General features: G+C 53.6%; 1 protein-coding gene across 6 annotated transcripts in view; it reads right to left on the reverse strand.

The window, feature by feature from the left end:
- Positions 1–8951: 8951 nt before the first annotated feature.
- The window catches only part of SLC6A13 (solute carrier family 6 member 13), a 34427-nt gene continuing 27491 nt past the window's right edge, over positions 8952–15887 (reverse strand). For all 6 annotated transcript variants that reach the window (XM_019464907.2, XM_019464905.2, XM_053894776.1 and 3 more), the window contains 8 exons: positions 15349–15452; positions 14328–14452; positions 12732–12844; positions 12269–12406; positions 11395–11497; positions 10845–10945; positions 9687–9857; positions 8952–9391 (listed from right to left, as the gene is read on the reverse strand). In XM_019464907.2, the coding sequence (XP_019320452.1) occupies positions 9269–9391; positions 9687–9857; positions 10845–10945; positions 11395–11497; positions 12269–12406; positions 12732–12844; positions 14328–14452; positions 15349–15452 (978 nt within the window). In that variant the 3' untranslated portion in view covers positions 8952–9268. The remainder of the gene's footprint in view (positions 9392–9686; positions 9858–10844; positions 10946–11394; positions 11498–12268; positions 12407–12731; positions 12845–14327; positions 14453–15348; positions 15453–15887) is intronic.

Raw genomic sequence — 15887 nt, forward strand, 5'->3', positions numbered from 1 at the left:
AATTGCAGCACTGCGGTGTTGTCCTGGAATCCGTGTTTGCCTTCCCCTCCCTCCCCTACACACAGCTGCCCTGAGGCCACCTCCGCCTTGGCTCCCAGTGAGCTGCCAGGAGGAGGTGCCTGGGCTCCAGAGGGAAGCGCCCACCCACTGCCCCTCACCTCCAGGGGCGCTGGGGGAATCAAAGTGACCAGAAGCTACCAAGTGCTCCATGCTTCTCCAAGGCTCTAGACAAACACAAGGGATTCTTTTTACTAAAAGAAGTGTCTGTGTTTATTTGTTGGTCCTTTTAACCCAGGCAACAGCCCAAGCCCAAGTCAGTTAGAAAGGCGTGGCAGGAGCCATTTGAGGTTATGGAAATTTTTGAAGGTGACTTCGAGGGTACAGGTTATCCCAGGAATGGGAAAGCCTGGCAGGGGGAAATTCTGGTATGGGGACTCAGAGGGTTCCACTGCAATCGCAGCCCAGGACAGGAGATGAGGAGAAGCACCCAGTGGAAATCAGAGGTCTTGGGCCTCTGGTGTCAGGGAGGAGGGAAGGGAGGAAGAAGGAAGGGAGGAGGAGGAGAGGGAGGAGGGGAAGAAAGCTCCCAGGTTCAGAGGAGACTGTCAGACCTCAGGTGGGGGGGGGGGGGGGTGCTTTGAGAGCCAGAGTGTCAGGTTGGAAAAACAGTGCAGTCTGGCCCCAGGGGGAAAAGTTGGCAGGTACCCGAATGAGCTGTAGATGTTGTTACATAACTGGGGTTAGGGCACCCTGACCAATGGCCCCCAATTCATTATCAAACAAATGAATGGATGAGTGGAGGAATAAATGAATGAATTCAAAAATGTTAATGGAAAAGCACCAGACATGAAACCCAAGTTCTAGTCCAGACCTAGCCAATAATAATATTAACAAAATTAACGTTGTGCCAAAAACATACACTTCTTTGTGTACGTTACTAAATTTCATCTTCATTAAAATCTTTGACGTAGGTATTACTGTTAACTCCATTTTATAAATGAGGAATTGAAGCTCAGAGAGGCTAAGGAACAGGACTTGACACCCACCAGGTGTTCAGGAAAACTATTTTTGAATGATTTGAATAAACTTACCAATACACTAAGTGGTGGAGCTGAGTCTCTAACTTGCTGTGTGACCTTAGGCAAATCACACCTCCTCTCTGGGCTTTAAGTCTCCCTGGAAGAGAGAATGATCCCTGTTCAACAAGGGCATTGGGAGGGTGGGGGGTAAAAATAAGATCCATGAAAGACAAGGAGAGATTTTTGCCTTTGCCTGACCAAGTACCAAGTACCAAGAGCTATAGTGTAGCTCAGCTCAGGGTGAGCCCGAGCACACAGGTCACCAAGGGGGTGGTCAAGGGACAAGCCTTACTTCGCAGACCAAAAGCGGCTGTTCCAGGGCCCAGCTGTCCTGGACAGTTGAAGGAGGGGAGACCTGCTGGGGCAAAGGAGTAAACGGAGGGAAAACCAGAGGCGAGTGCAGGATGAGGAAGCAAATCTGAGAGCCCCGCTCGGGCACAGGGTTTGGGTTGTATCGGGATGGGGGAAGGGAGACAAGAGAACATACATTGATGAGCTGATAATGACATTTTTTTTTAATGTTTAAAGGTTACTGGGAAGATCATAATTTGTGTGTTAGAATGAAAAACCGGAATGGCAGAATGAAAGCAAGAGCATGCGAGAAGGAAAGCTGGCCTAGAGCCACGGCAAAGCCAAGGGGAAACAGGCTGACAGTGCAGCAAGTGCGATTCAAGTTAGACTCAGGGAAGAAGTGTCCAGGAGGATGTCAGACACAAAAACAAGCTGTACAGAGCTCTCCTTCTGGGGTGACTTTTAAGAAGCCAAGAGGATGGCACGCCCCACCTTTCCGCCTCCCTCACCCCGTCCCCACGGTACCCTTCTACCCTCCCCAACCCCGTGTGCTAGGAATAAACAACGGTGTCATCCACAGTTGAGATGCCTTCCAGAGATCCCCCCCTTCCCAAGGGTCCACCTGTCTCGCTCAGCTCTCCAGCCGCTCACACCACCTTCCCACCCCCGCTAAGCTAGAGCAGGGCACAGGGCACAGATTGGAGCTCACCGCACATCCATGCCCTCCAGAAGCAAAGACACCTACACCCACACTGGGCTCAGTCTGCCCATCGAGGAAATCTTCAAGAGGCCTATCAAGTCCGGAATTAACCGTGTTCAGGAGCTGGGCATGAAGACGGAGGCCTGGCCCGGGGCTAGCGGAGGAGCAGACAGGTGGGGAAATGCCGCCCCCCGTGTGCCGCCGGGATCCCAGTGCAGCCCATCACCCTCCCGGGCCAGCCCTGGCTACGGGGGCGAATGGGATGCCCCAGCCCCTGCTGCAGCCCACACCCACATACCAGTTCCTTTTTCCGTACACACACTGGTGCCGTTCCCGTCACGTCCCTTTGCACACACATACCTGTGTGCATGGCACCAAAACCTGACTCCGTCTAGTCCTTCACACCCTGTGGGCTGCTCACTTCAGCTGGTGGCCGCCTGCACCTCCCAGCGGCTCCCTCGTTGCCCTTCCCTGGCACAAGCATGCTCATGCCTCCCCGGCACCCTGAGCTGAGGCTGCTTCCTCCTTCTGGGAGACAGTTGGCTCCCTGCTTGCCCTGCCCCACCTGTGGGGGAGGGCAGAAACCCCTCATCTGCGTGGCTAATTGCAGGTCATGGGCCCTCAGGAATGCCCAAGCTTTCTCCTGTCTGCTCTCCCTTCCCACATCACTGGGCACTGTCTGCTTCCCCTCCCTGTCAGTCAGGTGACCACCCCTCTTTCCCTGCTTGTCTGGGGCCAGCCCCCGATCTCTGTACTTTCCCAGGATGGTCCCTAAGCATGGTTTGGGGAAGCTGGGGTGATGCCCCTTGTCCTGAGTCCCAAGCATCAGACTTTCCTCCAGTCCCAGGTTTTTGTACCACAGACGCACACACTTCTGCAAAGCTTTGCCACCTGGGACTCAGCCCTCCAGCCCCTCTGAGGCACCTCTCAGGCACTGCGAAGGCACATCCAGTCCTCCACTTCCTGCTCACCTCAGTCCTGATCTCCGCTCCCGTGGTCAGCTCAGCTCCATGCCTTGGGTCCCCAGGACAGTCCCGGGGAAGCGGCTTGCAAGAATACCCAGAAAGACGGGACCTGAGAGGGAAACTGTCCACCTCTTCTCCTTCCCTTTTCCTCCCCGCTCAGAATCCCGTCCAAGTTGTTGTCCTGGGACTCCCAGACAGAAAGCAGCTCTGCGTGTGTGTGTGTGTGTGTGTGTGTGTGTGTGTGTGTGCACGCGCGCACACTCACACACACCAGTGTATTGGGAAGTGAAGGGACAGAGAAATACCACAAGCAACAGGAGGGACTGAAGCCAAAAGTTTGTGCACCAGGATTACAACATCTGACTTCAGGAAGCCAAGTCCTCTGTCCCCAGCCCTCCACCCCCATCTCTCTCCTGCTGTGGGCTGCCCCCCCCAGCCCTCCTAGTGGGTGCTGTCCCAAGACGGTCCCTCCAGACCAGCTCAGAGACTCATACCCGATCTCATCTCCCTCCTTTCTTTCGTCCCTCCCGCCTTCCCCTTTCTCACCGTGCCCCTCCAGCACCAGCAACTTCTGAGGGAAGAAATGAGGATGTACAGGTCAGGGAGCAGCCTTCTCTCACCAGAGGAGTAGGATGGGAGCCACCAACCCCACAGTGGAAACTGACAACCTTAGGAGGGGAGTTGGCCTCAGTGACGAGGGCTCAGGAGGAGGGTGAATCACGCACTGGAGTTTTCCACCAAGTACCTGCCCTCTGTGGTTTCAAGGCAAGGCTCTGGACCTTCACAACCACTACCCTATTCCCTGGGATTTTCCTAGAGAAAGTGCCCACAGCATACTTCAAGAAACCTAATCTAGAAAGGACACAGGTTTACAGTCAGACAGACCTGAGTTTGAACCCCTCCTCTGTTCTACCAGTCAGGGCAGCTAGGCAAGGATCTGAGCCTCAGTCTTTCAATCTGTAAAGGGTACAAAACAATGTCTACCTACTTTTCAGGGTTAAAGACAATATGGTAAATTGCTTAGGATATTGTAGGTGCTTAAAGGCGAGTGGGGGTGGGGGCGGTCATTGGTGTTTGTTGTGTGTCCTCGGGACGCAGGGGCTGGGATGATGGGTGTCTGGGCCCAGGCAGCAGTAATTATGTTCTGGTGACCTCTCAGCACTAAGGCACACAGCTGAGACAGCCTGGCAGCTGTCAGTGGTGAATTGGTATTTGTTGAATAAATGTGTATGCCCTCCGCCATGAGTGAGTTCATCCAGAACGGGGTCCTTATCATTATTCCTGAGCATGCCCTCGTGGTGCTGGGTACAGGACCGTCCCCTGGTCGGTCATTCATTCAGAACAGCCAGTGTCTCTTTCAAGACAGTGAAGGTGCTTTTTCAGCCCCAGGTGCTGAGGAGGGAGGGGAAGTTGTGGGGAGCAAGGGAAATTTCCCTTTGCATGAACTTCCCCTTCATATTTTAGAACTTCCCAGCAGGGCTGGGGTGTGAAGTGAGAATCTCGGTCTGTAGTTTTCCATCAAGCAGCCCCACTCGGTGTCTCTCAGGCCCCTCTCAGCATGTCCTGTGGGGATCCCCAGCAAGAGAAAGCCAGAGCGAGTCTCCGGCCTCAGACTGTTAGCCTCTGTGAAACCGGAAGGTTGGCTCTGGCAGAGCCACACGGCCTCAACCAGAATTCACACCCCTGTTACCCCTGGGCTCAGCTGGGACGGTGTGACCTGCATTGCTGCATCTGCCCTGTCCCTGCGTGTTGGGTCCACCGTAGTGCAGAGAGACACCAAAGTCCATGAGATTACAGAACAGTGGTGACAGCCGTCCCAGAACAAAATACCCAGCCTCTCCATGAACGGAAGCGAGAGGAAAGAGAATCAGACGAGGCAGGGGTTAGATTCCCTAGCTCATTCATTCATTCAAAAATTTTATTTCAGGGGCACCTGGGTGGCTTAGTTGGTTAAGCAGCCGACTCTTGATTTCAGCTCAGGTCACGATCTCACAGTTGGTGAGTTCGAGCCCCACATCGGGCTCTGTGCTGACAGCGGAGTCTGCTTGAGATTCTCTCTCCCTCTCTCTGCCCCTCCCCTGCTCCTGCTCTCTCTCTCTCTCTTTCTCTCTCTCTCTCTCAAAATAACTAAATAAACTTAAAAAATTGGGGGGCGCCTGGGTGGATCAGTTGGTTAAGCATCTGACTTCAGCTCAGGTCATGATCTCACGGTTCATGGGTTCGAGCCCCACATCGGACTCTGTGCTGACAGCTCAGAACCTGGAGCCTCCTTCGGATTCTGTGTCTCCCTCTCTCGCTGCCCCTCCCCAGCTCATGCTCTGTCTCTCTCTGTGTCTCTCTCTGTCTCTGTCTCTCTCTCTCAAAAATAAACATTAACAAAATTTTTAAATTAAAAAAATTTTTTTTTATTTCATACCTACAATGTGTCAGGCTTTCTGCAGGGACCTGGGGCTATGCACGGACAGGCAGTCTTACTACCTTACCTTCAACTTGTAGAACAGCTGCCTTGTTTGCTCTGGCCTCCTTCTCACTTTGAGCCCATCCTTACTCAAGCCCACCCTGGCCCCTGCAGCTTCCAACCCCCACTGGGTATTCAGACCAATTAGTAAGCTCCCAGAGGCCAGAGACCCCAATCTTTACAAAAGGTAGGAATCCTGAAATTACTTGGAAAGCCTACCTAAGACTGTGTCCACACTGGGGAGGGTCCAGAGACAAGATGAAATACAGTTAAATGACTCAGTCATCTTGCTGCAGTGAGAACTGTGAACCCCATAAAATGTTCTCCTCACCACCTTCATCTAACCCCATGCATGCTTTTAGAAGGCCTGCCATGGCACCTACTGTGTGAGCATGTAACTTTTGTTCCTGCAGTGTGTTGTTTCCTAGGGCATAAATATCTAAAGGGTGGGGACTGCTTCATAATTCCTTGTTTTTGCCTCCAGCATTTAATGGAGTGCTGGCTCAGAGCAGACACTCAGTGTTCATTGGATGGATGGATGGATGGATGCAAGCTGAGGGAAAAAATCCATCCCAGTTTTCCATTTTCTGGAAAACCATTGCTCTCCTGGAACCAGGGGATAGATTAGGGCTTGAAGGACTCAGGTCCCGCTTTTCCTGAACAATACAGCTAGTGCCAAACCCGACTCTGGGGCCACGGGATGCAGAGTTCTTCTAGGGCTACCTCTCCCTCGCACCCTTGCAAAACGCCTAGCCCCATAAATGTGTAGCCTTTTTCTGGGCCCAGTACGACTTGATGCCTGCGGCTGGAGAGGCGGTGGGGACAGCAAAGACGCCTCTGAACTCTTCCTGGCCTAGTGTCGTGGGGCTGGAGCCACGGGAAAGAGGATGAATTTGCTTGAATGTGTCCCCAGGGCAGCTCTCCCTTACACCCTTCACTGGACTCCAACAACACATTGATCTAGGTATTCTTATTTCCATTTTACAGAGGAGAAAGTGAGGGTCCAGAACGGTGAACCGGCCCAAGGTCACAGAGCTGGTAAGTAAGAAGGCTCAGACCCCAGCAGGGACTGCAAGCCTCTGGGAGGGACTATATTGGGCTGACTGTGGTGTATCTCGGGCACACTTATCTGAGGGTAACAGAGGACTAGGTGTCTGTGTGCACAAGGATGGATCTGGGACATGCGCCAGGTCTGAGGTGTGGGATCCAAGGCTCCAAGGCAGCCTGGTGGGCTCAGCTTCCCCGCCTGTAAGGGCCCCGCTTACAACTCCAGTGAGCTGGGCTTCCTCTCTCCCCATTCAGCCATCACTTGCCCAGGGCTCCCCACGCCTGTCTTTCTTCCCTAACAGGTGTGGCTGCTAGACAAGAGGGGTCCCCTTCTTTTTGTGTCTTTTTCCTTGGAGAACTGCAGGATCAGGTATCTGGCCTTGCAGGGAGAGAAAGCAGATGGGACAGACAGCAGGCCCTGCCCCACCGTCTCGGCTAAAGCGACGTTCAGGAGTTCCTGCTCCTGTTCCTGGCCCCGACGCAAGCAAGTGGCTTTTCTCTCATGTCTTTGCCTGTCAATGCCCTGGGTTATTAGAGCATATCCCCCTCATCCGTCCCCCCAACTGGCTTAATGACCTCACACCATTTGGCACTGAGGACTGAAAGGGCTCTCACACCCGTGACATCATTTGAGCCCTACAATAAGACTGCGTGCATGCGGGTGCACAGTATTACTTCCGTCTGAAAAACATGAAGATCTGAATCCCAAGTAAGTTCCTGTGCTCACTTTGGCAGCACATATACTAAAATTGGATCTCGGATAAGTTCCACAAAGACAAGTTAGAAGCAGGTCAGGACTGGACCCCACATCTCCTGATGCTCAGGCCAACGGATTATTTTCACACCATATTCCACCACTAATGAATCTCCTAACTAGGATTCAAATTGCCATTACTGAAACACTGGCACCCTTCCCTCAGATGCTTGCAGCTGTGATCACATGGATGGATGGAGAGACAGCTGTCACACTGTCAGCACGGGGTTCGCAACCCACCCCATCTAAACCAGCGAGTTCCTTCCCAGACCCCAGTTTGCTTTTCCTTCAAAAAAACAGCATCTGTCACAAGTTCTTATTGAAGACACTGTGTCATGTGTCACGAGTATAGCACAGAGCCACATAGTAGGTGTTCTGGAAATATCGTCAGATGGGCAAGATGCCAGGGGTGTGGTGTCTCCAGCTGCAGCATGTTTCTCTAGCAGACTGACTTCTCCCACCTGGCACACCTGAGGGAGGCCCAACCAGTCATTGTCCGGGAAGAAGCAGCCAACACCGACCAACAGGAGGGCCACGACACCAACTTTTACGAGTTCTCCCAACAGCCACAAACAAATAAAAAACTGAAGATTGGCAAAGATTCCGGTGCATTTTCCCACTAACTGACCTGTAAAACAAACTAAGAAAATCACCCAGGGGACGCTGTGTGCCCTCAGTCTGCAGCTCCAAGAATCCCAGGCACTCCCCCAGAACAACGCCAGAAGGACCATCTGAACAGAGGTGGGGACACCGGCCGACCCCAAAGCCTCCACATGTTCGGGGAGAAATGCAGCTGTGTGTGTTCAGGCACTTACACACACACACACACCGAGAGATAAGTGCACCCCAGCTCCACGCAGCTCCACACGTATAGGCTGCAGACACCTGTGGTAGAACTTGGGGACCAGGCCACGCCACTGACCCCGAGGTAGGACAGGCTTTGCCTTCTTCCACTTGCATTCTCTTTGCAGCCTGACCCCAAGAGCTCATCTGCGCAGCTCCAGCCCTGACCGCGAGCTGTGGTCATGGCAGTGCCACCCCCTGGTGGCCACGTCCGGCGGTGCCGCGCCTGGCATCTGTCCGCTGAGCAGAAAAGCGAGGTGGTCCTCAGGAGGTGGGCGCCCTCTGCTGGCTGAACTGGGGTAGTGCCCGTTCTGTCCGGGCTTCTCATGCCTGCGGCCTCAGGTCTGCTGCAGTCCCTGGCTGTCTCCCTCGCGTCCCCCCGCAGGCACCCGCGCTCGCACTCACAAGTTTGGCAGGTGGGGTCAGGGAGGGACATGGTAAGGGGAATGTGGGCGGGAAGAAGCCCAACCACACTTTCCTCTGCCTTCCTCTAGCTAAGGCTCACGCCGCCCTCGTTCCTCCCTCCATTGCCCTGCTTATTCCACCGAGCGAAGGAGGGAGGGAAGGGGCTGTGGGGGACGCATGGACAGAATGTGACAGACCCCTCTGGTGTGAGTGTCTGAGGATGGAGGGTCTCAGCTGGGCCCCACTGCCCTTCTCACCACCGCAGTCCCCTCTGCTCATGGTCCACAAGTACTCAATGAGGCAGGGAGAGACAGAGAGGAGGGAGGGGCCGCTAAGGCCACAGCTGTAAAGTGAGGAAGTGGCCAAGGCCACAAGGCAGAGGGGCAGGAACCAGGCAGAGCCTCTGGCAGTCGGTGGGAAGAACATGGATTTAATGGAATGAAGGGTAAGAGGGACGGGGCTGTCACTCCACCCACCGGCCCTCACCCGGCTTCCCAAGGCCTGTTGCGAAAGGGGTGCCCTCGATACCAGCATCTCACACCTGTACAGCCACCCCTGGAGCAGAGACGTTCCAGTGGCAGGCGCCCAACCCAAGGTGGATTCCAAACCCTCCTTCTCATCTGCCCCGGGAGGAGGCAGAGAAGCACAGCGGGGCTGCTTCTGCCCTCCCCTTCTGCAGCTGTCCCCACAGCCAGGCCCACGGGCATGATCCGAGGCCTTGCGGACCTAGCAGTGGGACTCCACTTCTGTGAGTATGAGCAGTGATGTCCTGGGTGTGGCGGGGGCAGAGGGTTCTGCTCGGTTCCATCCAGGCAGGTCCTCAGCTGGGCACAGGAGCTGGCGAATTCTCTGCAAGGAACGTGGAGGTGGCGGTGGTGAGCTGGAGTTAGGGGCATATGTCCCAGCTTCCCTCACTACCAGCGTCTGCCTGCCGCCCCCACAGGCAAACGCGCCCTCCAGGTGCCGGCCCTGTCATCACCGCCTGTGACTTGGAGGCTTCCAGTCTTTTTCTGAGACTCGGAAGCACTCACTCAGTGCCTCCCCAGCACCTTCACCGGGCTCCTTTGCTGGCAGGCATCTGTGTATCATCATGGGGGCCCTACCTCACCCTCTAGGGCTCCTACCCGCCCTACTGACTCTCTACCTCTCTGAAGGAGCCCTTGAGGGTGCTGAGCTTGTAGAAGCCCCAGGCAGGAATGCAGACCATGGAGGACAGAGCCAGGAGCCAGCCCAGGGCGTCACCCCACCACGGGTATGTGTACTTCTTGTTGTAGGTCAGTGGCGTGTACTTGATCAGGGAGAAGAGGAAGGTGGCCTGAGGATGAGGGGAGAAGAGAAAGGGGCTGGGAGAGCAGGGGCCTTGTGCCCTCGGCCCCCCTGGGAGAGCTGGCAGAGACCAGTCCCCTTGCAAGACTGGATTTGCCTCCAGGCTCAACTGGGTCAATCAACCCCCAATCCCCATCCACATTCTACTCAAAGTCCACACCCCCAGTAGTATTTCCAGGGCACCTACCTTGTTCCTGCAGGGTCCCCGCACCCCCGGGCACCCATACACATGGCCGGCCCTCAGCTAGGACATGGTCACATGGCTGCTGGTGTTTTCGGCTGCTTAAGTCTCCTGCACGTCAGGAGGGGCTGCCAGGGCCTCAAGGGCAAGGGTCATGCCTCCTTCCCCCTGGGCCTCATTTATGCCCTGCCTATAGTGGGCATGTGGGGGGACTGCTGACACACAAGATAGAGCCCAAGGAAGCAGCACTTAGTGGTTTATGGTTCAGGATCTGAAGCCAAGCTGCCAAAGTAGCTCACGGCCACTTTCTCACTTGGGCAAATGGCTTCACCTCTCTGGCTTCAGCTTCACCTATAAAATGAATCTAACGGTAATTCTTGCTTCATGGGGTTCTTGTGCAGATAACGTGGGCTAAAATGTGTACCACGCTCTATGCCTAATGTGAAGTAAGTGCCCTGTGACGGTGCTATTATAATTGCTGTGGTTAATAGTATTATTATGAGCAACCCAGGACACTTGGGTTTTGCTCCTGCCCTGTGACATTCGACTCACTCTGTGGTGTGGGTTCAAGCCATCTGACAGCTCTGAACCTCAGTCTGTCCTTCTGTGAAATGGAAAAGAAGAATCTATCTCGCTAATCGTTTTCTAGAATCCAAGAGGAGGACGAGTGAAAATCTAAAGTGATTCTCAATCCTCATGGACACATCCTTTCCAGGGCTAACAGCCTATCTACCCTCCTACGGCCACCGTCCTTCTTTGCCTTCCTGTAGTTTTACCCCCTGAGGGTTATCTTACTGTGCATACGGCTGGTGTGAGGAAAAGCCAACAATATTTGATAAGAGGCCATGGCCTGTACCCAATCATATCTTCAATGTTGTCGTAGAAGCGCCCGGCTCCTACCGTGCAGAAGAGAAGGAAGGAAGGGGGAGAAAGGACATTCTTTAGCATCGAAGGCAGAGGCAGGATGGGCAAAGGCCAATGAACAGAAGCTACCATGGTTGTCTTTCCAAATCGCTGCTGGGAGACTCTCTTCCCTGAAATTCATAGGCATGCACGGCAGTGGGCAGAACTCAGCTTAGGCAAAGATAATAACTTTCTGATTACCAAGGCTGTTAAGGGCTGAAAAGGTTTGGATAGGACAGGATTTGGACCCACTTGGGGTGGTCTGGGTACAGTCATAACCAGGAGAGTGACAATGGTAGCAATAGCAACCAGAAGATTTTTGAGGCTGAGTAGGGGAGGTGCCCCAGGAAAAGGTGGGTGTGAGCAGATGACTGTCTTTTGCTCTCAGGCCCTGAGGTGACGATGAGTACTGGGGTTGGAACCTGGGGGAAGAGTCACTCACCATAGACCCAAGCCACGCAGAGGGACTCAAAGATGGCCACAAACAGGAGACACATGCCACTGGCTGCGTAGTAGTCAAAGAGCTGAAACACGTACATACCGCCCTGCCCAGGAAGAGATTAAAAAAAGAAAAAAATGAAATGTATCCAGAGGAAACAGATTGGCCCATGGCCTCTGGCCTCACACCCTCAGACACAGAGCAGACCTGGTGAGGATCATGGGAGACAGATATTAAAACAACATAGTCTGTAAGCTCTAAGGCACTAGGCAGATATGAGACAGTAATTATTTTTTATTATGATTTTTGGAAGGAAGGTAAAACAGACAGCTGTTGTTAGCTCATCCCTGAGAACATTTAGGGATTGACCCGGAAGTCTAAGAAAAAGCGTGTACTTTTTTGGCAAACGCTCGACAGGGGCTGTCCTCGATACTGTCAAGCTGGCAAGCTCCATCTCCTTCCGTCTCCCTTGAGACAAAACAGAAAATATCACCCCTCCCCAGGGCTCCCTTTCTTCCTTTGAAGTTTGTCCCTGGAACTTGGTTCAGTTGCCTGGGAAATCACAGGAGCTTGCTGGAGAGGCAGTCCTAATCCAGGACTTTCTGACCATCTTTTCACACCTCTTAGCTTACCTGGATCCAAATGACCCTTTGGCCACCCCCAAAGGTAGGTGGCCAGTGTCCAAAGGTCAGAGGAAGGTGCCACCTGCTTTGTGCTTCCTGTGGCTGGGAAAGGAGGGCGTCCCAGGGCCCTGAAGCCCGGAAGGCCTGCCCCGCGACCTGAACCCACACAGCCGGCTCCGCCTGACAGGTGGCAGTGTCCAGCTTGGCTTCTCCTCCTCACCCGGTCCGCACCTCCAAGCCTCCCAGACCCTCACCTCTGTGAGCATGACCAGCCCAACAAAGAAGGAGACGACAGACACGCCGAGAATGAGAAGCTCCCTCCGGTTCTTCTTGCGGAATACACGGGGGTACATGTCCACCAGCGCCGTCACCAGGCTTTCTACGCACACAAACTGGATGAGAGGGCAAAAGAATTGGAGGGAAAGAGAGCTCCCAAAACACGCTGCACCAACTAGCTCTGGCTTCTGGCTCCCAGCGTCAGCCCTGCAGCATCCCTGTCTCAGGTCCCCAAAGCTGTCCTGTACACTTAAGTCTGGACCTCCCCTTCAGAGCTCGTGTTGGTCCCTAGAAGGGCATCCACTTCTGACATTCACCCAGCCCCCGGCTCTTTTAAGGCCCCTCGGGACATCAGGCTCAGCCTCGTTTCCCCTGCTCCCCCTTCTCCAGCCCCCACACACCCACCCATCTCTCAGGCTCTGCTCGGCCAGTTCTTGGTACCTGGCTGTCCAGTCCCAGGAGGACGACCATGAAGAAGAAGCAGCAAGCCCAGAGAGGAGAGAAGGGCAGCATCGCCACAGCCCGGGGGTAGGCGATGAAAGCCAGGCCAGGGCCTACAGCAAGAAGCAGAGGAACACAGCGCAGTGCCTGGGCTGGCTCCAGGCCGTGTTTGATCCCAAGGCTTCCCAGCGGGGGCCATGGAATCACAGGAGCCAGAGGAAACTTGACCCCAAAGTTACCATCATCACCCCCAAACTCACCCAGGAGAAGCCACCTAAACCTCTACCTGGGTCCCAAATTTCCAAGGCACCACCCGCTGTATTCTCACTGGCAGGGATGGAACCTAGACACTGTGGGTGTGAAGGGCTTTGGAAAATCGAAAGGAGGCATATCACCTGCGTTTCTGCAAGCTCCACCCTGAATCCTCAGGCTCACTCTCAGGATCTCTTGCCCCAAACCAGAGGTTTCAAACTTAAGAGCCAAGTGGTTGGGCAGGCTAGGTACATTCGTGCAGCTGACCCAGTGTCACACACTGGTGAGAGGGAGATAATTCTAGCACCTGCCTCAAAGCTTTCCACTGCATGGTGCGGGCAAAATGCTTCACACAGTGCCTGGCATTTAGTAAATGTTTAATAAAAGTGAAACGCTATGATTTTTAATAAGACTCAGTGGGATCCCAGTGCTTGGTACTCTGCGTAACAGGATGTGCTGTGGGAACGTTATAATAAAACACTGCCTTGCTAGTGAGTGCACGACGGTGGCCCTCAAGAATAGGGGAAGGGCAAGGGACATTTACAGCTTACTCAGGTAGGGGACCAATCCTTGATTTTGTTTAAAAGCAACAATAGCACTGCATGGTGAAAAGGAGGAAACTATGTGCCACCATAAACTTATCTTCGAGATACAGTTTAAGATGAGCAAAACAAGGGGCAGCTGGGTGGCTCAGTCAGTTATGCATCCAATTCCTGATTTCAGCTCAGGTCATGATCTCATGGTTCATGAGTTCGAGCCTTGTGCTCCCTGCTGACAGTGAGGAGCCTGCTTGGGATTCTCTCCCTCTCTCTCTCTGCCCCTCTTCCGTTGCACTGTCTCTGTCTCTCTCCAAATAAATAAATAAACTTAAAAAAAAGTAAAGTGAGTAAAACAAAAAGCCCAGCTGTATACCAGCTGTATATAGTATATTATCAATTAGCTTTTTGAAGGGAGTAAGAAATAGCAGTAGTAATATGTGCTAGGCATGTATGAATGTTTATGTGTGTGTGTGTGTGTGTGTGTGTGTGTGTGTGCGTGCGTGCACTTTTTACTCATATATGCCTAAACTGTTTCTGGAAGGAGAAACATGAACCTCATCACCTTGGTTGCCTCCAGGGCAAGGACGTGGAGGCCAGCTGTGGGAAATGCTCACTGTCTATGCCTCTACCCTTTGAAGCTGGGGTGAGGGTGCTCCCCAGGTCTTTCTAGGACACGTCCACCGAAAGATGACTATGGCTCACCCCCAGTGTAGGCGACAATAGAAACGTGTACAGATCCCGCTTGGCGAAGGTTCAAGCAAAACTCACAGAAGCCACCCCTGGTGCCCTTCCCCACAACACTCACCAGACTCGGCCACTTCAGAGATGGGCACCCCTTGCTCCTGAGACATGAAGCCCAGGACAGAGAAGATGGCAAATCCGGCCACAAAGCTGGTGCCGCTGTTGAGGAAGCAGAGGGCGATGCAGTCCCTGTGGGGCAGGTGGGAAGGCGGAGACAGGCAGGGTCAGAGAGGGGTTGCCAACAGGAACTGGGAACACTGCCCCTCAGACAGGCAGACACTCACCCCAGCCCTTCACGCAGGCCAGAGAGGGGCTGCCTGCCAGGATTAGGTTCTGCCCTCCCCCTGCCCACTCCATTAGCTGAGACTTGGAGTCAGTCAAGGTAGTCATGAAAGAATAAGGCTCTAAGGAAGTAAAATGCTAGTCTAAAAACTACAAACTGCCACACGGCCTTCCCTCCCTGCCATATTGCCACCACACCACTCGGGACGCTACCACTCAGACACAATTCAGTTTGGCATACTAATATGGAGGGTATGGACATAGACAATCCCAAGCAACAAATAACTCCCATCCCTCAAATTTGATTTCGCAATTCATGACATGATTTTTTTTTTTTAGCTAAGATTGAAATTAGCATGAATGCTCTGATATGAACCAAGTTGGGAACCAGAGGGAGGGGGACATGGGAAGGGGAGCAGTGAGGTAAAAATAGGTAAGGATTCAGTGTTTGTTGGGGCAAATATACAAAGCAGGCCAGGCCAAGGTTCCACTGTATATGATGAATTACTCCTCAGGCTTCAGCCCACCAACGTCTCCGTTAGTCGGAGGGTTGGGCCCTCACTGTGGTTTCCCAGCCAACTGCAACTATCCCAGCCTTTGGAAGCAATCCCCCTGCCCGTGCTGCGGTTGGCTCCTTTCAGCAACTTGCGGCCCTGGGGCATTGGAAAATGGGGTGAAGACGAGTAGGGGGAAGGTGAATCCATGAGCTGGTGCACCCTCCAAATCACCCTTGATCTAGCATGCTGGAGGGGGGCAGTTGAGAGAGGCAGATTGGTGGCCTGGGCCCCACTGCCCCCAGTCACCTGTAGCAGTTGTTGTGGTACTTGTTGTAGCTGCCCAGGGCTGTCAGGCACCCTAGACAGATGGCGAAGGAGAAGAAAATCTGGGTGCCTGCGTCCATCCATACCTACACGGGGAAAAGGCAAGAAAGTTGCACACCAGGAGAGCCAGGCCATCTGGGCTCCATGGGGGCACACAGGCCCATGGCTGAGCCAGGCACTGGCTAGCAATGGTGAGAACCCTGCTCTCAGCCTGTGACGCTGCTGTCCCAATGGGCTCTACTTCCTGGGCCCCTAGATGGAGTTTCTTGGGCACTACCAGGATGGCTTGGGCATTGGGCATTGGAAAAGACTAATGGACTTGATGGAGGAGGCTGGGAGGGAGCCCTAGGACTAGGCTAGACCCAGTACCAACTTTTGTATAACAGAAATACAGCCCAGGGTTCTGCCTGCACTTCCCCCCTATCCTTGCCCCTCCTGGCAGTGTGACCAGTTCAGAAGGAATCCAGGGACAGATATAGGCCCTTAATATCAATGCCAACATGAGATATGGCTTTGCCCCT

The sequence above is a fragment of the Panthera pardus genome, unplaced genomic scaffold (genome assembly GCF_024362965.1).
Source record: "Panthera pardus isolate Hobbes unplaced genomic scaffold, ASM2436296v1 HiC_scaffold_6, whole genome shotgun sequence".
In the NCBI taxonomy this organism is placed as follows: Eukaryota; Metazoa; Chordata; class Mammalia; order Carnivora; family Felidae; genus Panthera; species Panthera pardus.